A 24,536-nucleotide genomic window follows, 5' to 3' on the forward strand; every position below is an offset into this window, starting at 1 on the left:
TTAAAGGCGGATGTCGATGCGTCAGAAGAGAAGATGTGTGTTGTCGCCCTTTCAAATGGGATGAATCATGTTTGGCTTCTGGGGATTTGCCGGTGGAAAGACAGCTCCAACAGAAACCTCAATTTTCTCTGAAAAGCGTTGAAATATGAAAGTCGTTAATTTCTCACAGGTCTCCTCGTAAATAACGCCGGGAAAAAAAACTTTAAAAAAAACTAAAAATCCAGTTCTTTCCTGGCGGGACGACAGGTTCCGCGGCGGGGGGAAGCTTTCCCAGCTCTTCCGTCCGTGAGTCGACGCCGTCTGCCTTCGACACCCGAGGGACGCCGCCAGCAGGCCGCCGGGAAGGGGGCCGTGACCCCAAAAACGCACCAGGACTTGGAAATTTTCAAGGACTCAACAGTCCTTTTTTTGAGAGGGGGGGGGGGGGGGGATTTCAAGTCCAGAGGAAAACGTCTGTGAGAAAACGTCCTTTCACGTTTTTGATAGGATGCACCAGATGTTAGACCTTGAGGAAGGCTCCGGGCCAAAGGTCCGACGTTTCCAACGTGAAGCCAGACGTTGGAACGTCGCAACAATTAAACGGATTGGAAATTAAAATGTGCAGCTACGCTGGTGTCATCGCGTCACTATTTGTGTCCCGAACCAATACAACTTTGCAGATGTCCTAAGTGCTTTAGTCAGGGGGGAGGGGGGCCTTTTTAATGGATTCATCTGACAATTTATTTGGATTATAGCAAAAAATCGTTTATTATTGTAAAGAAAACAAGAAAAACAACTAGAACAACTGGACCGACGGGCATGAGCTCGCCCAGCGGCTCGGAAAGACGACAACATGGCAAAGTCTTCCTGGTTTGATGGACTCCGTGTGAATTTCGGGCGTCGTGATGTGTCGAACTCGGCTCGGCTTCCACTTTACAGAAAGGAGCGAACAGACGCGACGCCGCGCGGCGGTTACTGGGAAACAACCTGTTTGACCGCGAATTGACCCCCCCCCTTTAACGTTAACATCTCCTTTTTGAAATCGGGGCAAGAGAGCCGGCGGGTTCACACACAGTGGAACCACAGCGGAGGAAATAATAGACGCGTCGCACTGAAGTAGCGCTCGTCACGTTGAGTGTGCAGGCCAACGCGTTTGTTCTTGGGCCCTCGTTTCAGGCTGAGAGAGAAACAACTTCATTAGCTGGGCTGCTGGAGCAGAAGAAGACCGACACAAGCGAAGGAATGTGGACCGAATGAATGCGGCAGAAGCGAACTTAACACAAAGAGTTAAACGTTATTAGTATTGCAAAAAAAAATGTTATTGTCCATGAGCCAGGCCCCTGAAATGGGTCCTTTCTGCCAATTATTATTTATTCATGTTATACAATATTAAAAAGCTCTTTGTGTGCAGTTCAGAATTTCTACATTTGCATATATTTTCCCGCCGCAGCAGTAGATGGCAAAGGTCAAACTGTGTGTGGCCTCAGTGACATCAAAGTTTGACTGCTACATAGATTAAAGCATGACAAAGATGACATGACGTCACTCCGCATCAGTTATCCTCTGTTTTTATGGGAGAAATGAAAAAAATGAAACAATGATATGCTAATTCCTGCATTTTAACTTTGAATATATTCACTATGAAACCCCCCTATAACAATACAAAATAAGGAAGTAGGAAATAAGGCACATAAGTGAGGGGATTTGTCACCATCAATCCACTGGGTCATTGTTGAGATAATCCAAGAAGAGCACGTATTCGTTGGCTCGTGGGCAGCTCGCCTTGTGAAGCGGAGCGACGTCATTGGGTGAGTGGAAAAGTGATCCCTGTGGTATTAGTAAAACCAATCAATCAGGCGTTAGGCCCCGCCCCAAAGCATCCCTCTGCTGCATGGTCTGTTTGACTCTAAATGGACCATCATTCACTAAATGAACATCACGCTCCGTTGAAGAAGACCTGAAACTAGAGACTGAGACCATAAACTCATGTTTACAATGTTTACTGAGGGATTAAATCAAGAGAGAAGTAGAGTGGCGTCAGATTTCCTTTTCCAAGAAGAAGAGTCGCCCCCTGGTGGCCACTAGAGAGAATGAAGGTTTAATAAAGCCAAGGAGTTGAGATTGTTTTAAAAAAAAAGCTCTTTAGTTGCTGTGCAGAGAGTATAAGCCGGACCCAAGGGACTCTCTGTGGACATTGTTTAAAGGCGTCCACCCAGCGGTCCTCAAAGGCCTCCACGCCTCCAGAGGAACGACACGTCTGGAAGACGATGTGTCCCGGGTGGAGCGCGGAGGACGCCATGGGACGGCCGCTGGGACGGGGGGGACCTCTCCGTTACACGAGTCGCCCCCCCCGCTGATGGTTTTACAAGAACCATCGTCTCCCCAGCGTTCTCCTCCTTCGGCCCACGACCCGTCTGGAAATACCAGCGACCCGCCGGACCGAGAGGAGCAACCGATACTGAGAAGAGAACGGAACATTGGAAGGTCTCTTGGCGCTGGTCTGGGTTCTCCTAAAAGCCTGTTGTGTTATGATGTGGCTGCACGCTGGTCTGTCTGCTCTCCTTCAAATGTGACAAAACAACTTCGTGTGAGATTGGGCTCCTGAACGTTTTCCAAAGTTTTCCAAAGACGAACTTCGCATGGATCACCGTGTATGTGTTTTTTCTTTTCTCCCCCCCCCCCCCGGCCAGGTGGGTTGAACGTTTCCTTCTCTCCTTCCCGCCAGCTTTTTGTTCCCTCTCGTCTGCTCCCATTTGGCGCTCGTTTCGCCCGTTTTTTCTCGCCGCCAGCGCGACTTCTGTTCTGAACGTAGACCAAGTGTTGGCTTTGGCTTTGGGCCCCATCTCTGCTTTGTCGACACACAAAACACCAACCAGAAGCGCGACGGGTGGTAAAAACGAGTTTTTTCCTGATCGCGGGAAGCAGTCTCTGAGTCCAGCTCAGTTCGGGGGGGGGGGAAACGGATGTCTTTTTTCTTTTTTACAAACTTTAGGATCCGATCCCAGCTCGTTTAACTCAGCTCACGGCTGGAAGCGATTTGTCGCAAATGACGTTGTAAGATGTAGTTATGGATTCTTTCAGGAGTCCCTCTTGCATTCAAATGCAATTGAAGAAGCCAATTCAGACGTTAGCTGTCCTCTTCAAAATGATTTTGTGTAAATGTAAATATGCTACAAGAGGTTTCCGACCTAAAGAAAAGGGTCTCACCCCAGGATCCAACTTGACTTCATTTCCCTTTTTTATTTTTCTGTTCCGTCACCACATTGAAATCCTTTATTCAGAATTCGTAAGCCTCCGCTCTGACCTCTGGGAGCAGATTCTCTCTCCCTTTGGTTCATTTTATTCACATTTAAAGGGCTGTATCAGGAGTGGAGTTTCACCGCTCAGACCCTCGGGAAGGACAGAAAGCAGACAGAGAGCGCTCTTTCATTTATGCTTATAATTGAGTTTAGATTCAGAGATTAACATGAGCAGCAAGAGCATTTCTGCCCACCGTGAATCCATGATTGATGCGCATTGCAGACCCTGGTTTTATGTAAGACTTATGTAACACAGTCACTCTGTTTTTTTTGTATTCCATCTGAGCAGAATCCAACCGACTTATTGACAGGGGATTCGACGAGATGTTGAACGAATTATTCGTAGACGTGACCTCCCCCCCCCTCCCCCCCTTCAAGCTGAGCTCTTTAAAACCATTAGCTCTGCTCAAGATGTCCTTCCTGCAGGTCACAACCCCGACTGGTCGCTCACGCGGTGGAAAAAAAAAAGCGAGGCTCCGGAGGAGGAGGAGGAGGAAGAGGAGGAGGAGGAAGTCTTGCCGTTTTTTCCACTGGAAAGATCGTGCACGTGCACGTCGAGTGGAACTGTGGTTTTTGGCAAATTAGATCAGTGCTCAGCGTGTCAGCGGCTGGAGATCTAGGATCACGTCCACTCCTCCCCCCGCGGCAGCGCCTTTTTTTTTTTTCATGACTGCAGCGGCTTAAGCGCAACTGGAAAAATCAGTGAATGGCATTTGTTGGGCTCAACATATTAAAAATGTATCTTCTGCCTTTAAACACTTTTTTTGGGGGGGGGGGGGATTCATATTCAATACTGGAACATATTTCATCTATTTTTTTTTACTTCCCAAGAAGGTAAAACTATAACCAGTGCAGCAAAGGGAAGATCTGGACAAAGAGTAAACGGCAATTACCCAACAGGTGACCGTCACGTGAGCTTCTGCTTCCTCTCATCCTGTCATTTAAACCCACTGAATAACAGCTGCTGGGCGCGTTGAAGGCTTTTGTGTCTCCTCAGTCTCCACAGGCCTCCACTTACGCTCTTTTATCACGTTAAACTCAACAAAGAGTCAATTGCAGAGTCAAAATATGCAATTCAATCCAGTTAAAATGCTTTCAGCTGATTTGTTCAAGAGGAAAGACTCAATATTTCTTACAGTAAATCACTGATATTGCCTCGTTTTCTACGGGTTACATTCAGATATTTGACTTTAAATATGGTAATACCATATTGTGAAAACACAAGTGTAGTTAAAGTATCACAAGTCTTATATCATGTCCTTTTAACCAGTATAATGCAAACAAATACGTCGCCTAATATAAAAGTCTAAGACCACAAACATGTCATCAGACCATTCTGAAGTTGTATTTTATAAAATCACTGAAGATTACAGAGCCGTTATGTTTGATTTGTGTTTCAAGTGGTGTCCACGTGACCTCCTTGTTTATATCTCGGTAAAAAAAAGAGGCCATTCTCATATATTCTAAAATAAACTTTACGCGAATCCACACCGGTCTTCAGAGGTTTCGTGAGGCTGTGCTGCTCGGGACTGAGTGCCCCCCCCCCCTTCTTAAAGTGACGGAGAGGCTGTAATTTGAGAGGAGCTGAGAGGTATTATTAGCCAGAAGAAGAAAAGGAGACGTCCAGATGTTGCGTTCGCGGCACGGAGCTACAATCAGATCCCCCCCGTCTCTGCGCGCACTGATGGAAGCGGACGGTTAACGGGAGCAAGTTTAGAAAAGAAGAAAAAACACCTTTTGGTTGTAATTTCCATTCTTTCTTACTTTCTTTCTTTTTTTTATTACAATCTTTTCGGACAAAGAGGATAAAAACGCGACAGCGGAGCCTCAGCTTAACCGCGCAGTCTGGACGTTTAAACCCGGTTGAAATGCGCGCGCTGGGGATCAAATAAGCCACTTTTACCGAATGAACCGTGTCCCCTTTGCTCTCTAAACAAGCCCGTCCGGTCCACCGATGCTTGGCGTGGGACGGAGAGGCTCCATGGCTCCCCTCCACTGGCTCCTGTGCGCCGGCGTCTTCTCGCTGCCGCCGTGCGCCGCCTTCTTCCGCGGACCTCTCCAGCCGGAGATGTCCAACGGCACCTTCCACCACTACTTCGTGCCGGACGGGGACTACGAGGACAACGACGACCCGGAGATGTGCCAGATGCTCTTCAAGATGACCGACGAGCGGAAGTGCGTCCTGGACGAGGACCGGGACGAGGTGATCCGGGACGACTTCTCCATCCTGCGCCGGCACGTCGAGGACTCGGCCCGCGTGCTGGAGGGCATCGGGAGGAGCATCTCCTACGACCTGGACGGGGAGGACAGCTACGGGCGGTACCTGCGCAGGGAGACGGCGCAGATCGGCGAGGCCTTCGCCAACTCGGAGAAGTCGCTGCTGGAGCTGGAGGTGAAGTTCCGGCAGAGCCAGGAGAGCGAGCTGAAGGAGGAGCACCGGCTCAACGACGACTTCCTCAGCATGGTGGTGCACACGCGGGACGTCCTGAGGGACACGCTGGACGTCTCCGTGGGGCTGCGGGACAAGCACGAGCTGCTGTCCCTGGTCATCCGCAGCCACGGCACCCGGCTGAGCAGACTGAAGAACGAGTACCTGAAGCTGTGATGGACGAAGAAGAAGCGGTCATATCAGGGATGAAAACACGACTTAAAGGGCCAGTTCACCTGAAATACCAGTATATTCTCCAGGAAAAAAGAAGAAAAAAAGAAGAGAACTGGTAGAAACAGCTTTTACTGGTAAAGGAAACAATAAGACAAACACTTTTAACTTTAATAATTGCTTTGTTTTTTTTTCTCCATCAAACAATCGGAGAACGCTGACGGGTTATAGGCACGTACCCTCAGATGATTCCTGGCTTAATATGTCCAGGTCATGTGATTGCAAAAGTGGAAAGAGGGCCGCTGCCCCAAGGCCCCCCCCCCCCCCCCCCCCCCCAAAAAAACCCCATATCTGTGATTCGGTAATTATCCGGCATTATAACCTGGGCTCACGGCCGTGTTTTGCAGAGTTGTTGTGCATCAAAATCTGTAGAATACCTTCTTATTGTTATAGTCGATTTTATACTCATGAGGTCAATATTTCCAAACTCAGTTGTGCTCCAGGAGACCAAAAAAAAGTCCATAAATGTCCATTGGATGGACTAATGGTGTTCATTTCTGTGAGGGATAATATAAAAAAAAACCCACCTGGGCTTATAAAACCAAAACACTCTCTGTAGGAACCGCTAAAGGGGGGAATCTAGTTGACGGAAGCTTGATGATAATCTAAAAGTAAGCCTTCGAGCCAGAAGATCATTAAGGTGACAACAGGAACCATCAGCTCTCTGCACAACGCATTCAGTGAGCAAACACACCGAGTGACGATTGACCTCTGGGACCTTTTGGACACATCTGTCAGCAGTGAAAGAAGACGTGTTTGGAAATGAGTCTTTGAGCGTTTTTCGTCACGTCGCATTGAGGGTCGGCGTCGCGTGGTAACCGCGGCGACCCTGCAGAACGTTTGGGAGAATATATCAAAGAATGTTTACATATGGACACCCCGTGTTTTTTCCTTTTTTCCTGCTTTTTTCCAGCAGCACAATCCTAAATGCTAAGTGTCCCGTTTGTTCGATTCTGCATATTATCTTGCAAAAATGTACAGTGTGATATAAGAAGTAAGTAAATACTGTGAGTTCCAATATCTTTATTAAAAAAACACACATATATATATATATATTCATTGTTTATGAAAAGTTATGAAATAGAGCCGCATATATCTATTCTTGCTAAACATTTTGAAAGATATGCGGCGAGATGTAAAAGACGGATAAGACTGCAGGCAGCACTCACCGGGTTGTGTTTTGTCTTCTTAAATAAACAGTTTGTGTTGGAGTTGTGTTTTGTGTTCGTTCATTGCTGAGCTCGTCTAGAAGCCCACGAGGTGACGGTGGGATTCAAGCCTTTCTTATCGAGCCCAGACCACCCCCCCCCCCCCCCCCCGCGGAAGGGTTTCCGCACCCTTCGGTGGCGCTCTGGGGCCACGGGGGGGCCCCGCACACCGAGTCCACCGCGCGCCCCCTGTAATCACGAGGCCCCTCCAGCGCGTGCTCCTCGGGGCTTTTGAGGCCTGCTGTAGATGAAACGCACGGCCCTCTCGTGGGAGATCTGGAGGGAGGCGGCGAGCTGTTGGTATTCACGTTTGATGTTGGGAGTTGTGGCGGCGATGCCTCGCAAACAAGATGCCATGTTTTTTTTTCGTGACACTTTTGGGCCAAAAAAAAAAGAAAGGTCGCGAGTGCGGTTGAGGGCACGAGGTCAAAGGACTTTGACGTCAGCGACGTTGCAAAGTACAGTGTGACGTTCTGCACTTGATACTTTGAGCCCACTGACACAAGGACAAGTTAAACAAAACCTTTGACCAGCCATATGGGGAGGTACATGGTGTTCGATTAACGCGTTGTTGGAAAAAAAAAAAAACCTTTGAGTATAATTTACAGGTTGGTAGAACATGGTTTAACCACTGGAGGCTACAACCAGCCGATATAGCAATGATTGACATGTAAAATGAAACACTTTTTGGCCATTTTATTCTGCCACAAAAATAAAAATCAAGTTGAAAATATTTAGTTGTAAAATACTCGATTCCAGCAATGATATTTAAATGATACATTGAAGTTATAATGGTGTGGGAAAGTGGAGAGTGTGCGTTGTTGTTGTGGTTAATGAGTGTGTGCACACATCCGTTGCAAAGCCGACGTAGATAATCCTCACTTACCCTTTGAAACCCCCCCGTTGTAACTTGAGTGCCCGTGACTCGGGTTAATTATTGCCAATATAAGCTAGAAAAACTCCACTCAGATGTTGGCAGGTGTCACTTCCACAGAAAGAAGGTTGTGCACATCGGCCCCAGTGGACCCAGTGGACCCCATCTTTCCGGGTACCTGTGGAGAAAAAAAACAGCAAGTGGTATGACCGAAATTTTTATTATTGATTCCAGTGTAGATATACACCAATATACTTTCCAATTTTATTTCATATTTTATTTATTTTTATGTTATCTACGTTCACTCAACTGTAAATTCCTCCGGTAAATTGAGAAATAAGTAACTTAGAATTGAATTATTAATCTTATTTTTTTATCCATTGGATGGATTATTATGACATTTTTAATTCCAGGTTAAAAAATATCATGAATCAACATTCATGGCATATCAGCGTTTTGTAATTACCGGTATACATTTTCTCATTCATCCATCCAATGTTGTGTAAATGTTTCAATTGATTGTAAAAAAAAAAAGCATATTTAAGGTTTTTAAAATATTTTTCTAAATTGGGGTTATTATGTGCTCCGTGTTAACACGCTAGAAGGCCAGGTTAAATCACCATGCCAACGGCACCGTCTGTTACCCCAGCAACGGCGGCGGAGGCCCCCTCGCGAGCGGCTGCGCTGGTGGCGCACTTTTACTCGCTCGAGACGCACTTTATGCCCGCGTACGTTTGATTTCCGCGCGCGCACCGACCTGCTTTGCGGTGTCCCAGATTTTGACAGTGATTTGCCGTCATCGATAAGCCCCGCTTCAGGCGCCCGTACAGCAGTGCTCCATCGCTGCGGGTTATTCACACATCCGTGTTGGCGTGGGACCGAGAAGTGGAGCAAAGGGTACGTCATCCCGCCGGGTCAACCTTTCACCTACTTCCCCCCCCCCCCACCTCACTCTCCCACAGCGGCGTCTGTGTGTTGTTGACGGAGGCGACGCTCGCGGGGAAGAGGAACCCTCGTCAATTTATGACATAACACAGACTTATAACAGGTAACACTCGAGTTTTTAAAGTTGTTTCGATGTGGCGTTAGTGCACGAGCTTTACACGGCGACCCGTTGAACCCGTTGAGCCGTTGAACGTCTGCGTCAGCTTTGAACCTGAGAGTGGGATGTAACGTTGGCTATACTTAACGCATAGTATAACTTACGTTAGCTTAGCTAACCGGTTAGCTTCAGCTACTCTAATTTAACCCCTCTTTTTAATCGACGTCCGGTGCAGTTTGAGACGAAACGTCAGAGGAGTTGATTTGACTCTGACGTTTGAGTTTTAAATTCTTTTTTTAAAAATTAATTTTTCATCACGCTGTACGCTAACGTGCGTACATGATGTACGTGACGTCACATCATAAAAAAAAGCTATGTCACATTATAGTGGCGGAACTCAAACGTTGCTTTTCCTTGTTTCAATATTATCGTACATTAAATGTTTTAGAGTTTTGAACTTTTGGTCAGACAAAACAAAATATTTGATAACATCAATTTGGGCTTGTGCAGGTTTTTCAGTTTTCTTATTAAAATTAAATATATGTGTTTTCTAAAATAATGCTCCTGTTTTGCCCGGATCTTACTGACACACAGTCAGCAGATCAGTCATATGACAATACTGTACTTCCGGCTGCCACAGTGACCAAACACCCTGGAAAGGTTCACATTTTCTACTGCACCCAATGGCTTTGCTCAAATGGGCGTGTTAGATATAAAGTCACAAATTGCTGAATTATTTTAACTTGGTCACATTTTCCATGTGCTACTCAATTTAATTATATGCTGTAAAAGCAATTTATTTGCTAAGAACTGTGACATGAACATTTAGCTTTAATACGTCACTCCTAAATTTGTCAACTTGATTTATACATCTACATATTTTGTACACCCATTTCTGATGCTATGGCTTCCCCTTTCTCATTTACCGCCCAGTTGGTGTCCCTTTCTGATCCGGAGACATTGTCAGGTGAAATGTGGATGAGTACATTCTCGCGTTTTGCCCGGCCCTCCCTGCAGTGGAGCACCTCCGCAGTGGCCTGCCGGGCTCTGAGGGCTTGTCGTAGTCCAGGACGGGCTGCGGGTCCACTGTGCTGTGGCCCGACTTCAACGCAGCTGCGCGGACAGCAGACACTGGGGTCGGCCTGCGTGCCGTTGGCTCAACACTCCGTGAGGAGCGTCCGGGCCCTGGACGAGGAGCGGATGATGGAGGTGGAGTGGGAGAGTGGAGGCCTCAGTCTGTACCCGTTCACCTGGCTGAGGGACAACTGCCAGTGCCCGCTGTGCACCCTGGACTCTGCTCAGGCTCGGAAACTGTTGATGTCGGATCTCGACGTCCACACAGGAGTCGACGCCGTGGAGGTCACCAACGACAACAAGGTTAGGGAGCTGCCATTGTCACACTTGTTTGTCTTTGTATAAGAGGTTTCATTTTTGAGAAAAAGATCCACACTGATGAAGCTATGTCTGCATCCTCACCCTGAAGGATGTTAACATTTGCCTACAGTAAAGGGGTCCATTCAGGGCGAGCTGCAATGGTGAGAGACTTGTGTATTTGGGTTACGATCCTATTTAAAATTCTGAGGGAGAAAAGGGACACTTTTCCACCCACTGCGAAAACAAACAGTTCTCCAAATATTGAGCTTGAAAGTTCATGAAGTTTCTGGAAAATCTTTATGCAGGATGAGGTTTGAAAATGGAATCGAAGTAGGAGTAAAATCGACCTTGCCCGTGAAATCGCCGCCGCAGGTCGTACAGCGTGGCAGATCCTTTTGATTTGATGTGTACGGTTAACTATTAACACAAGGTTACAAAGTGTGGAGAAGTGACTCGGTGAAGTTAAAGAATTGAATACTTCATCTGTACACTTCACACTCCCACTCCCATGTGTCGTCACCTTAGCAACAATCAACATTTTGTTACATCGTGGTCGATTTAACCAGAGAAAACCATTAAATGTGCATTACACAATCTTCCATTAGTTGAAATATCAATTAACAGCGAATTTATCTGAAATTACTTTAATCATGTATAAGTTGTTTGAGTCATTTTCCAAGAAAAAACAAACACATTAGATGTTCCCACCATCTCTAATGGAGGAATGGACTGCCTTTCCATCTCTCCCAGTTCTCTAATTGTAGACATTTCATGGCATCACCTCGAGCCGCAGAGAATTACTTTCTGATGTTTCACAGACCAAACTATTTATTTTTTATCAGAAACGTAATGCACCATTACTCTTGAAAATTGCATTTACACTTTGGTGGACAGTTTGAGGGCAACTGCCTGGCGATAAACTGAGGTTATCTGATTTTGGCAGAAGCCCACGTTCACTCTGACCTTTAAATGCTCCGAATTAACCGATCTGCATCCCTCAGAGGTCTCTGAGATGGGACGAGGCTGTAAACACACAGCGTGGACAAGCTACTGTGTGTCATTAGATTCTGTCGACAAGAAATGAACGCACTTATGTTCCCCTGTAGCAGGACTCACTCGATTATCTGGTATTATCGTAAACATGTGTTTCAAGTACCACAGTAATGTTTGCATGCTGGCTACATAGACAGGATTATCGCTGCATTGGCCAAAAAAAAGACACAAGTTTTAAAAAAGCAGATGGTGGACATGCAAATCCAATCTTTTCATTTGTTTCAGGGGTTTTTCCATATTCTGTGGGTTCTTCAGCTGATTTTGAAACCTTTTTTTGTGACCTTGTGGGCTCGGTGGTAGCTCTGACAGCGTGGCGGCGTAGCAGCGAGGGGGGCGGGCCTCAGCGAAGCGTCAGTCGGGTCCAATGGGTTTCTTTGCGTCTCTCGACAGGTGTCCGTTCTGTGGCCCGACCGCCACATCAGCGCGTTCGACGCAGACTGGCTGAAGAAACGCTGCTTCTCCACCGCGGCCAGACAAGCATTGAGAGAAGAGCTTTTCCTCAACGGTGAGTTTAGCTTTTTTTTAAATGGGCCACTCGAGTCTGAAAATGTAAGGCGGCAATTTAGAATTAAATGTAATGGGAAGAATAGAGGACCCCTGTACTGTATAGCTGCTGCTAGCCGAGTCCCACTGTGCTCATCGTCCAAGAGTATTTATGATGTGAATGTAATTAGTAGAAGAGGATGCTATAGTAATAAATAAAAAAAATGAATACACAATAATGTGCTCAAGCTGCTGACAAAGGGGCCTCTAATGATTGGACTGCACCGGTCTGAAACTAATGAATGCTTGCTAATTGATTACCATGTTGTTGATTAAAGAGATTTTATCGGAGGCCATAAATCACATTGCAGCTGTCTTAGAATTAACAGGATGAACAGACCCTATCATGATTTAGTGCACTTTTAAAGCAGCATGTGAGAACAGTCATTTGTGGGCTTGGCAAGCAGCTTGTACGTGAATGCAAACAGGTCCAATTAAGCTTGTCACGCTTTCCACAGTCATACCTTTATGGGTAACAATGTTGTATTTCACTCTTGATACTCACCTTTGTCAAAAATGAAGTACTTTAAAGGTGCATTATCTGTAGTGACCAGCAGGGGGCGACTCCTCTGGTCCTGCAGAAGTCTATGAGGAAATGACTCCACTTCTCTCAGTAAACTTTGAGACCATAAACTCACGTTTACAATTTCAAGTATTCTTTAATATAACATTATGCTCAGTTGGTAAATGAAGGGTCAATTTACAGTCAAACAGACTACAAAGAAGGGTGTGCTTTAGGGCGGGGCTACCTTGTGATTGACAGGTTGCTAATACGTCGTCGTCCTGGGATTTGCCGGGATTTGTATGGAGTCAAGTTGTTGTCCGTTAAAGTCAATGGTAACATTTTGGTTGTCATCTTGTACTTTGCTTGTTTCAGTTTTGATTGCACTTTTTTTTTTTAAGTAGGCCAAAGTGCCAAACCGGAGGCTTCAAAATTCTCTAAATTAAGTGTGTTTTGTGCTTTATTGTCAAAATGGGGGAATTAAGAGAATTATAGTTGGAAATTAAATGTAAGATTCAAACACTTGGCTCATGGCAAAAGCCGAAATAGTGTGTTTGTGGAAAAAAATGCTTGTTTACGTCTGTCATGTAATTAAGCATCAGCTCCCTGGTGGTTGTGTTTGTGAGAGACTCTCTGCTAACCGCCCGCCTCCCATTTAAACTTTCTTTCCACTCATATTCTTCAGTACCATAGAGGGGTTGTTGAGAGGGACGTTTTTTCCTTCTTCTGCTTCTCTAAAGACTGGAAAGAGAACTCATTTTCCAGGACATTTACACTCACCCGCCGCCCTCTCCCAGTCTGCCAAGCAGCCCGGGAGAGAGAGTTCAGCCGTAGAACAAGGTAGCAGCGTTTGAGCCGAGCGGGGGATGGACTGCAGTCGGGATTGTGTACACACACACACACACACACACACACACACACACACACAAGGTCCTGAAGGACCCACAGGGCTGAGTGGCTCCTGCTTGGTTCCACACTGATTACAGTGACGTGTGTGGGTGCTTTGCAGAACTAATACATTCCTGTTGAAGTGTAAACAGATCCCCCTCGTTAGGAGTTACAGACAGACTCATTATGTGGATTCTGACGCAAAAAGAATACAAGCTGATTCTGCACACACACACTTCCTGCCTAAAATGTCTTGCACCGGGGGGAAAAAAAGGACAACTTTTAAGAGATGCTGAGCTGTGTTTGACCCCCCCCCCCCTCCCCCGTCGACTAACGGAAGCGTGGTCAACAGTGTGACTTTCTGTTTCCTTTTCCGCGCGGTGCACCTCGACTTTACAGGCCCGGGAAGCCCGTTAAAAGCTCTCAGCAGTGAAAGTGAAGCGCGTGAGGTCAACATGAAAATTGGAGCTCTGGGGATACTCAACCTCCCTCTTTTATGTCCGCACCAATGTTTCTTTTCTTCTGCTTTCCCCCGTTTCTATGGAGTTGAGGAACTCAAACCGCGGCATGTAGCTCAGAGGCAGCTGTCATCGGGGTGAGACATGGAAATGATACCATTCCACGACGCTTACCTCATGATATTCAAAACCTTTACATCTGTGATACACGGCCCGCAGGATTCTCAGACGGATGATTAGAATTTTAAATGACTTTTGCATGCTTCTGAACTCCAGTCAGTTCCTCATTTGGAGCGTTGTCTGGGATCAACGTCTCTGGTTTATTGTGCTGGAGCAGGTGTTTGCTGCAGAGCAGCGTAACGCCACGGAGCTCCTGAGAGGTGAACATCTGTACGCAAGTCTCATTACACCCGTTCTGCCTCTGCCATATGGAAAACCCATTTAAGCGGGAGGGTCAAGAACCGCTCTGCCTGTTCTTACCCAACACAAGCTCACCGTTGTCCACATTTTGCTTCCTTTGGAAGGAACAGGTCCCCGAGGCCCCGTAGGTGTGTGCAACCAGGAACTCAGACCTCAAACAAGCTCTTACAGACATTTTACTAAGCCTCTAACATCCCAATGTACACTTGTTATTGTTTTGAAAGCTATAATTCGGCAATTTAAAATGTTTGATAGTCTTGCTGGGTTTCAGGCTGCCTCTTTTCATCCAGAAATGGAGCTTGATCTTTGCTTTGCTGCAATGTCTGTTGGGCCTGTTTGAGTCCCAGTGATTTAAGCATGAGCATTGACCTCCAGCAGTGAGGTCAAGGTAGACCATTGGTAGGAATCCAGCAGCTCAGCGAGCATTGATGCACGGAAGAACAAGGACAAGCGGTGGGAAATGTCCGAGACGCCCTCGGGATGAACTGTAATAACTTGAAGTGATCCCCTCACTCGTCATACACTTCCTGTTAGTCTGTCAACATCCGCTCCGTGGAGCAGCTGGAGTTCTGGGACATTCGTGATCCCCCTAAAGGGGCTTTAATTATTCCTGGACTTTTCCACCAGCCTGCTGCCATTTGTACATTTAATGAGTGAGATGTCCTCGATGTTTCCTCTTGTCTTCGGGTCAGAATGACATCTAACTTTGACTTGTTTTTACATATTCCACTTGGAAGCTGTTACCTTTAAGAACTCTCACTGACCCTCATTGGTCAGCCTTTTGGCCGTCGCCGTCTTGTTTTAGATCAAAACAAAATTTTCTCAACTCTGACGAGGCAGCGTGTAATAATTAACCGCACAGTTTGTCATATTTCCTGACAAATAACAGTTTTTGACCTTCAACGTTCATTCGCCTGACAGCCGCGTCGTGTCACTCGTGACATTTTGCTTCTGATATTTGAACCGTGCCATCGTCTCCCATTGTGCGGCTCGTCATGTTTATTTAGTCGGGGAGGGAGGCTCGCGACTGATTTCATGTCAGCCAATTCTCACACACACTGTTTGAATAGTGTCGAGTCACTTTGTGAGATCACAGGGAGTAACTGGCCCACGTTGTGCTAATGGGGGTCAGACCCATCTCCGGTTTAAAGGCTGACATTTGAGTCGTTTTGTTTGTATGGATCCAGATTTTGTTGTTATGATAAGTCTCCAAACCAAGTAGTCAGGAACCCTTGAATACTCCTAGATTCACAACGAAGGTTGTTCCTACTTTATCACAGACCTTTAAAGGCGTCTACATTACATATCATTTAGCTTTTGTCCAAAGCGACTTACGTTGCGTTATAACCCATCAATTACATTCTGCCTGGGGAGCAATTAGGGGTTGGGTGTCTTGCTCAGGGGCACCTTCGACATGTCACATGGGGCAACTGGCATTTGAACCACCAACCTTGTGGCACCCAGTGCATCACACTACCCCACGCGCCACCGTCGCCTCGTCCAGCCGAGGGATGAAGGCCGAGTGGGGCTTTGTACTCCTGAACCCAAACGTCCACCACCAGATTTTGATCTTGTATCTATCAATCAGTCACATGACGCGTCAACGGAAGGTGTGATGAGATTAAGCTGTTTCAGCTTCCTTTGAAGAAGTACAGCTCCTTTCACTAATCGTGACCCAAAAGAATCTAATCCTCACTGTCTCTGCCTCAGGTGTCTCTGCCTCAGGTGTCTCTGCCTCAGGTGTCTCTGTCTCTGCCTCAGGTGTCTCTGCCTCAGGTGGCCTGTCTCTGCCTCAGGTGTCTCTGCCTCAGGTGTCTCTGTCTCAGGTGTCTCTGCCTCAGGTGTCTCTGCCTCAGGTGCCCTGTCTCTGCCTCAGGTGCCCTGTCTCTGCCTCAGGTGCCCTGTCTCTGCCTCAGGTGCACTGTCTCTGCCTCAGGTGTCTCTGCCTCAGGTGCCCTGTCTCTGCCTCAGGTGCCCTGTCTCTGCCTCAGGTGCCCTGTCTCTGCCTCAGGTGCACTGTCTCTGCCTCAGGTGCCCTGTCTCTGCCTCAGGTGTCTCTGCCTCAGGTCCACTGTCTCTGCCTCAGGTGTCTCTGCCTCAGGTGCCCTGTCTCTGCCTCAGGTGCCCTGTCTCTGCCTCAGGTGCCCTGTCTCTGCCTCAGGTGTCTCTGCCTCAGGTCCACTGTCTCTGCCTCAGGTGTCTCTGCCTCAGGTGCCCTGTCTCTGCCTCAGGTCCACTGTCTCTGCCTCAGGTGTCTCTGCCTCGCCTGTCACGGTCGGTGCGTCTCACTGAGCTGCGACACTGTGGTTCAGATCAAACTTCCTCGTACCACACGTCTCTTTCCACAGAAATGAGCTCCTCGGATCAACTACATTGTGTTAAATCCGTTGTCATCTCTTTTAAAATGTCAGCACCTTTCCATGAGACCGCATGGAAAGCTGGACGCTCGCACCGATTGGCTGCCTCGTTCCTCCGGCGCTTTGAATAACGCTGAAAGCGTCGAGTGAAAGTTGGCAAAACGAACCACGTCTGACAAACTACTGCAAGGCTCAGTGGAATTCTGGGAAACGCTGAAGCTGCTGATGGAGAAAGAGTTGTGTTTGGATTTGTGTGTGTGTGTGTGTGTGTGTGTGTGTGTGTGTGTGTGTGTGTGTGTGTGTGACTGCTCTGTCATCCAGGTATGTTAGTGAATAGGAAAACAACAGGGAGCACAGTTTATTTTTGTTTGTTCATGGGAGGAGTGTTAGACCCCCCCCCCCCCCCCCCAGAAGAAACAAAACATCCGGATCCAGTGCATTTGTAACATTCTGGGTCGACCTTTGGCCATTCCTGACCCCCCCCTCCCCTCGACAAGCCTTAACAAGCAGCGGGGGGGTGTCTCTGTGGAAGTCACTGCAGACGGCGCATGGAAAAAGGGCTGCAGCCAGCTGGCTGAGGGATGGGGGAGGATTTTCTTTTCCTCTTGTCTGTCTGGCGGAGGCGCACAGATTATTCATCATGAAATAATGATTCCTCAGGGTTCTGTTCTCCTGGAGGCCGGCTGTGGTCCTGAGGAAGCTGGAGAGCAACAGTTGAGTTGTAGAATTACCCCCCCCCCCCCATTAACCATTTCAATGTGTTTCTTTTTTTCAGCATTTAGCTTGACTTTTTAACTGAAATACACATCTTTCAATGTGTGTGGGCCCGACGTCTCAGGGAGAGGAGAAGGAACGCCAGGTTCTCCTATGACGAGGCCTCGTGGCGCCGCTCTTCCTTGTTCGTGTGTGAGCGTCTGTTCTGATGAAGCGTCCCCTCTGCCCCTCCCAGAGCGCCACTACTGGGACTCGGAGCTGCGCGTCCCCACGGCCGACTACCAGGAAGTCCTCCGCGACGACCAGGCCGCGCTGGACTGGCTGCTGGCCCTGCGGCGCGTGGGCGTGGTCCACCTGACGGGGGCCGCCGCCGAGCGGGGCGCCGTGGCCCGACTCGCCGAGAGGGTCGGCTACCTCCGGCTCACGTTCTACGGGTGGGAGTCAGCTACATTATACATATAATGTGTATAAGATGTTCTCAGATTTTCACTCTAAAATGTTTAGGAAACCGTCCCGATTGGTCAATTATCTGCAGCTTTGATTCATTTGGTTTCCATGGTGAAGATTAGAGAGTCTGTGGCCCTTTCATCACGCCAGACTTCATCACTTTGACTAACCGCAGCGCCGATAACTCTGGGGGGGGGGGGGGTGCAACCTCAGCAGAGCATTCCAGCCTTTTACACCAGAGGAATTACCTGGTGCACTCAGTCAGAACCGAGGTTTGGAGCGTAGAGCCTCCTCCTCGCTGCCAGCGGATGAGCTCACTCTGCAGGAAGTGGAGCGAGCGGTCCACACCAGGAGCTCATCTTCTGGAGGTAAATAATGCTCTCTCTTGGTCTCCAGGCACACGTGGCAGGTCCAGGACAAGCCCATGGCTAACAACGTAGCCTACACCTCAGGGAAGCTCAGCCTCCACACGGACTACCCGGCCATGCACTTCGCACCTGGAGTGAGTCAAACGGGTCGATTTATCTGCACTGATACCGGGTCACTGTGCATTAATGTGCTGATTTGAGTGTGTGTGTGTGTGTTGCAGGTGCAGTTCCTGCACTGCGTCAGCGCGGCTGAGGAGGGGGGGGAGAGCGAGATGGTGGACGGCTTCCACATGGCCGAGCTGCTGCGGAGAGAAGACCCCGAGGCCTTCAGGACGCTCTGCTCGGTCCACGTGGACTTCACCGACACGGGGACGGACTACTGCGACTTCATGCTGCAGTCCAAGAAGAGCATCATCGAGTGAGCCGCTCCGTCCACACACACACACCCCCCCCTACTGTCTCTGTGTTCCAGCAGAGACCTCCCAGGAATCTAAATGCATTAAAGCAAATCGAGCGGTGGAGTTGAGATGGGACGCTGCCATCTGCTGGTCACAGTTATGTCTGCGTGTTCTCTTTGAGGAGACTTTGAGCTGTGTAAAGGTTTATGTCGCTTTAAGCACCATGTTTGGTTATAAATTAAAAACAGACCATTTGATCTCTAATGAATGTGTGCAGTGAATAAAAGGCGTTCAAATCCTGGGTTGAACTAGAACTCAATGATTACTTTAATTGATGAATCCTAGAGACAGTTTCTTTATATTTAACTGAAAGAGTCCAGATTTTGTCAGATGAATCAATAACTCAAAAAAGATCCTTCTAGTGAATTTGGCATTTCATTTTTAATTCAAATGACAAATCTGAAAAATAATTTCACCTCTAAAACTCACGGCGTTAAACCCCCCTCCCCCCACAGAGTTGATGCCGAGGGCCGAGTTGTGAGGATCAACTACAACAACGCCACCAGAGACTCTGTGCTGGACCTCCCCGTGCAGCAGGTGCAGCCCTTCTACCGATCCATCCGGGCCTACGTGGACGTCATGAACCGCCGGGAGAACGTGGTGACCTACAAAATGACCCCAGGTCAGTGGACGTCTGCAGACTGGACGCACTGACTTTAGACAGGAAGCCGTCTCGTGACTTTGTTGTTGTTGTTGTTGTTGCGTTGCAGGCGACGTGCTGACCTTCGATAACTGGCGCCTGCTGCACGGCAGGAGGAAATACAGGAGCCGGCCCGGCAGGACGCGGCACCTGGAGGGCGCCTACCTGGACTGGGACGAGGTGATGTCCCGCCTGCGGATACTGCGCAGCGCAGTGCAGGGGAACGCCTGAGCTCAGCGCCGCCGACCCATCGGACCGCGGGGTCAGGCGCCAATTCTGACTCGCGTATCGAGTCATTTGATGAATTACGATGATTTTTGGCTTCACGGGAATAAGAAAGTTTAAAAGGTGACAGCAGCCTTTCAATCATGTAGCGATGCAACGATTCAATGCAAAGTTGAGAAACGCCGTAACGTGCTTTTGGGTTCAGTCGTGGTGACAAATTAGTTTTATAAACTTTAAGGTTGTTTACATTTTCCTGAGAGTGCCACATTGATATAAAGATATTGTACAATTTATATATATTTTTGAATAAATTCATCACTCCCAATTCTCTGGTTGAATATCTTTGCGATGGAGAACCTTGAATGAACTCTTTATTCTGTAGAAGCAGCCTGAAAGGAGAGCTACGGTACACAAGTCATTAAAAAACCCAAATCACCACGACGTGCACTTTCTAAATAAATAATTAACTTTAAGCCCCTTTTTCTCTCCATTAAAAAGACGGACTATGCCGAGCCTCACTTGCGATCACTTTTATTATATTGCCAAAGCTGTACATTTTCTATAAATACTTTTTCTTCCCAACGCTGGAATACTTACACCCAGAACCTCCCAGAACCTCAGCTCACGGTACGACGACACGCGAGTAGTAGTAGTAGTAGTACTCGCAGTACTCCAATGAAGTAAAACACTTTGAACGGTGTCCCGCTCAGAACCGACTGTAGAGATGCCAGTTTGCTCTTGTTTCTACATTATATTCATTAGTGGAACAACATCTTCTGATCGTTTTCCTTTGCACAGTTAAAATCACTAAAAATACAAGCGTCAGAATAAAAAAACAAGGAAAAGAAACAAACATCTGAGCTGTACCGATATATTGCTGATCCGGACACACACACAGTGAAAGTTAACGGACCAGATTCAACTGTTGTTTACTTTCACGGAGCAGAACCACTGAGACTCTCGTGTGTTTGATCCCTGGATGGAAACCTGCTGCTGCTTTTATACCCCTGTGGATGTTTTTGTATTTTTTTTATGGAGTTTACGATGAAGTGAAACCAGATTGTGTGTCAGAAGACCTGATCATTATAAATACTTTGGATCTTAGCTCTGTTGATCAGACAGAAATGTTATAAAATCCGCTGAATTAGGGGTTTGTTTAATGATCAAACTACGGATCACATTCGGAGCTTTTAACATTTTTAATTTCCAGCTACAAATGATCTTTTTTTTCCGCTTCGCTTCTCGTTAAACTTTGAATGATTATTTCGGGCTTAATGAGTGTCTTACTGGCGTAACTGGTTGGGGGCGGGGCCAGCAGCGGGTTCCTCACCCATGTGACACGTTTTAACTTTAGAAAACGGTTCCTCCCCCTGCGGCTCACTACCCATCAAGTATTGCACATCTAGCAAATGTAACATCATTGTCTTTTTCAGAGAAATGTACAGTCAGAATATGTATATATATATTAAATAAATACTATATATAGAAATATATATAATATTTATTTTCATCGTCATAGTAACATGCAATTGATAACAGCGGACCACAGACAAGAAGTTTTACAGTAGAACTAGAACAGCCATCGAGGGGGGGGCGAGAGGACACATCTGAGGACACTCACATCGTGGGGGGGGGGGGGGTCACATGCGCACGTGTGCTTCAGTGGACACGCGCAGTTCTTTATTTTTTCAGCGCGGGACGAGCCGACACTACAAGAGGCTCCCTGGATGCTTTTCACCAGATTCATCTCTACGGTTACCACAAACCACAGAACAACTCACAAAGGGGGGGGGGGGTCGAGGCTGTGCACGGGACCTGCGCGCACTGAGAGCGGTCGGGCCTCAGCAGGAACGACAGAAGTCTTGAGGGGGGGGGGGGGGGGCAGTAGCAGGCAAACGTTTAGCGATGAGGGGCTGGAAGTATTTACACGACGTCACGGACTAAACACGTCTACACGACAGGGCTCTATAAAGGGGGGGCGTGGTCAGGCTTGTATGTACACACGGTGGCGGGGGGGGGGGGGTTATGTGCTTCGAGTAGAGTTGGGGATTGTCAGAAGTCTCTGGTCTTTAGAGCCGAGTAGAGAGGCACGAGGGGGGGGCGGGGGGGGGACACTAGCTATGGAGGGTTCTCGGGGACGGGATCTTGGGTTTTCCTTCCGCCTCCTTCCCCTTCACAGCCGCCACGTAGGAGAAGAGGCAGAGGACGGAGTAGCAGATCTGATGTGCCTGCAGGGGGAGAAGACAGAGGATGAGGAGGGGGGGGGCGACCCGGATGTGATGTCACGTCTGGGTGTAGTTCACAAAGGGGTGTGCGATGGTAAGAGACCGAATATTCAGTTTAGGCCTAAAGGGAAAAAATGTATATGTAACATAGTAGTTTATAACTAACCCTAACCTAGTATGACCCAAAAGCTAACCTAGTAGTTTACAACACTTAACCTAGTAGTTACTAACCCTAACCTAGTAGTTTATAACACCTAACCTAGTAGTTTATAACACCTAACCTAGTAGTTTATAACCCTAACCTAGTAGTTTATAACTCTGCCCTCTCAGCACTGAGGTTCAAACATTACAAAGTGTTAAGTGGCTCCACTCAGACTACAGAATCACTTCAGTGTGTGTGTGTGTGTGTGTGTGTGTGTGTGTGTGTGTGTGTGCATGTTCCCAAGAGAATGTTCCATTTCTGCAGCGTGACGGGGGCTCTCTGCACCACTGGGGGGGGGGGGGGGGGACTCACCATGGGGGTCTTGTACTTGTGGATCACCACTTCTTTAGTTTCAGGAACTAGGCCGGTGCGAGAGACAAAACAAAGAATTCAAAGGCAGCAGGAACCTTAATGAGTTCATGCTTGAGAGATTTTAAAGGGGGGGGGGGGCTTCAACAAGGTGAAAAATGGGATGTGGGCCAAGACGAGTCCACAACAGTCTGAAGGGCATCGTATGAGGAGGGGGGGGGGGGGGGTGAAACTGTGTTCACACTTGTGACTGTTGGGGGAGACGTTCATGGCCCACAAAAAGGATCAAATAAACAACACAAAATGTCTTCTAAACAAGAGACGGCAAAGACTGACGTTTCAGAGGTGAAAAGAACAAAGGGGGGGAAAAAGAATGACAACACCCCCTGCCCCCCCGGTCCCCCCACCACACAAAAAAGACACCACAGAGAAGCCGCTACGGGAGGACAGATCGACTTTTCATTAGTAACTGTGAACCAAACAGTCCCACCAAAGACCTCCACCCAGATCAGAGAACGAGGGAGGGGGGAGAGGGGCCTGAGCGCTGACTACGGCGGGGGGGGGGAGAGACTCATATTGGGGAGAAAACAGAAGGAGAAATGGATGAGGAGGAGTGAGGAGACGCGTCTGGGTAAGAAAGGTGAGGCACTTTACCTGCTGGAGAATGAAGGTTTTCATAGTGGCAAAGATGAGGGCAACATTACAAAAAGCAGCACAGAGACACGACAGTAACCCGGCCCGTCCTCCCCCGGGGGGCGCAGTGTGGGAGGGGCTCGCGTGGCCGCGTTCACGGACGCCTTTAAAAGCGCCGGGTTCTGTCGCTTTGTGAAAACGGGCCTTCGTTGAAGAACTAACTCCTGAAGGTGGTTCTGGACACTTTGACTGTAGAGTTAGATGAGTCCTGAGAGACTAGAACGTTTAAAAGCATGACTTGTTCTTGGCTTGGAGCTAAAGTTAATAAAAGTTGAATGACAATACAATTAAATACCTTTTTTTACTCCATTTTGCACATTTATTACATATTTTTAAAAATGTAATAAATGTGTCACTTGTTTTTAAAAGCTGTGAATCGAGGAGTAAAATAAATGTGATGAGTATGGTTGTCACTTTATTTTTATTTTTAATTGAATTTCCTTCTTATGCCTTATTTTTAAATGATTTATTCTTTATCCCCCTTGCCCACAGGCGTCCAACTCATCCGTGGGGGGTCCAATAACCCCCCCCCCCCCCCGGATGACTTTGCTATTGTGAGAATTACAGAAAGACAAATTTAATTTCTATAAAATAAGCTGCTATTCTTAAAAAGTCCACTGGGGGTTTGTTTTGTGACGCTAGATCCCTTCCATTTGAAATAAATAATCACGTGAGGTCATGTGAGGTCACGTGAGGTCACGTGAGGTCACGCCGCACGCCGTTGTTCGGCTGCAGCTCGTTAGAACGTCATGACTTGGATTCAAAAGTAGAGTGAAAAGTAACCCCTGCGTTAACACCTTTTCGACGACAGCGTTTCTCCTGGCGGCAGCGCCACCGCCCACGCGCCCCCCCCGTCGAGCGGACCCTCCGAGCGGCGCCCACGTTCCTGCACTGCGTTGTCTCGTCTGTCTTTGATTTGATAACAATGACATCATATTTTCAGGGATCCACCTGTCGTCACACGGTTACTTCTTTGTTCTGTAACGGAACCTTCTGGTGTAGCTTCTGCAGGGGGGGGGGTCATTCATCGACTAGACGACGCGGCGAGGATCTGATCCGGGCCGAGACCCTCGTCAAAGCGCTGGCCACGAGGCCGAGTTACTGCCGTGCCGAGTACGGGCCGAGAATCAAGAGATGGTGTAATTACCAAATTCCTCCAGGACAAAGACTCCCTTCACTGTATTGCACTTTTTAATGTGACTCAGCTCTATGAAAACCTAAAGAATCAAACAAACAGAAAACAAACAAAAAGACACAACATTATTAACTCAACGACACCGGGTGAAAAGTTGACACTTCATATTGAGAGAAATCAAACATGTTTCAAAAATTGTCGTGTTGAGTGTGAAAGGACAAATAAAAAAACAACAACAACAACAACAACCACACATGGAGTGCAAGCTTTTAACAGCTGACGACAGAAAGGAAAAGTATGAGAAGTTTCCATGATCAATGAGGGTCAATGAGGAGAAGATGCTCACAGATCAGGACACATATACGTATATATATGTACACTCACCGGCCACTTTATTAGGTACACCTGTCCAACTGCTCGTTAACACTTAATTTCTAAGCAGCCAATCACATGGCGGCAACTCA

General features: G+C 47.5%; 3 protein-coding genes across 27 annotated transcripts in view; 2 read left to right on the forward strand and 1 right to left on the reverse strand.

Moving 5' to 3' along the window:
- Positions 1-4,195: 4,195 nt before the first annotated feature.
- On the forward strand, positions 4,196-7,148 carry fibinb (fin bud initiation factor b). The gene has a single exon (XM_037449125.2). It carries the CDS (start codon positions 5,233-5,235, stop codon positions 5,881-5,883), a length of 651 nt encoding a protein of 216 aa, XP_037305022.1. The 5' UTR covers positions 4,196-5,232; the 3' UTR covers positions 5,884-7,148.
- Positions 7,149-8,114: 966 nt separating this feature from the next.
- Positions 8,115-19,833, forward strand: bbox1 (butyrobetaine (gamma), 2-oxoglutarate dioxygenase (gamma-butyrobetaine hydroxylase) 1). Of its 3 annotated transcripts, none has more exons than XM_037449094.2 (8): positions 8,115-8,222; positions 9,995-10,438; positions 11,879-11,993; positions 17,606-17,804; positions 18,214-18,319; positions 18,407-18,603; positions 19,099-19,265; positions 19,354-19,833. In XM_037449094.2, the coding sequence occupies exons 1-8, from the start codon at positions 8,115-8,117 to the stop codon at positions 19,512-19,514; spliced, it is 1,497 nt and encodes a 498-aa protein (XP_037304991.2). In that variant the 3' UTR covers positions 19,515-19,833. The 3 variants fall into 3 exon arrangements, with proteins under 3 accessions (XP_037304991.2, XP_037305000.2, XP_062417869.1); XM_037449103.2 differs by lacking the exon at positions 8,115-8,222 and adding an exon at positions 8,567-8,916; XM_062561885.1 differs by lacking the exon at positions 8,115-8,222 and adding an exon at positions 8,941-9,067.
- A 189-nt stretch (positions 19,834-20,022) lies between these two features.
- The window catches only part of madd (MAP-kinase activating death domain), a 37,842-nt gene continuing 33,328 nt past the window's right edge, over positions 20,023-24,536 (reverse strand). For 16 of the 23 annotated variants that reach the window (XM_037449036.2, XM_037449062.2, XM_062561883.1 and 13 more), the window contains 3 exons: positions 24,085-24,154; positions 22,248-22,294; positions 20,023-21,736 (listed from right to left, as the gene is read on the reverse strand). In XM_037449036.2, the coding sequence (XP_037304933.2) occupies positions 21,623-21,736; positions 22,248-22,294; positions 24,085-24,154 (231 nt within the window). In that variant the 3' untranslated portion in view covers positions 20,023-21,622. The remainder of the gene's footprint in view (positions 21,737-22,247; positions 22,295-24,084; positions 24,155-24,536) is intronic. The other 7 variants (XM_062561882.1, XM_037449044.2, XM_037449072.2 and 4 more) reach the window with 1 other exon arrangement.

This window comes from Pungitius pungitius, chromosome 4 (genome assembly GCF_949316345.1).
Source record: "Pungitius pungitius chromosome 4, fPunPun2.1, whole genome shotgun sequence".
NCBI classification, from domain to species: Eukaryota; Metazoa; Chordata; class Actinopteri; order Perciformes; family Gasterosteidae; genus Pungitius; species Pungitius pungitius.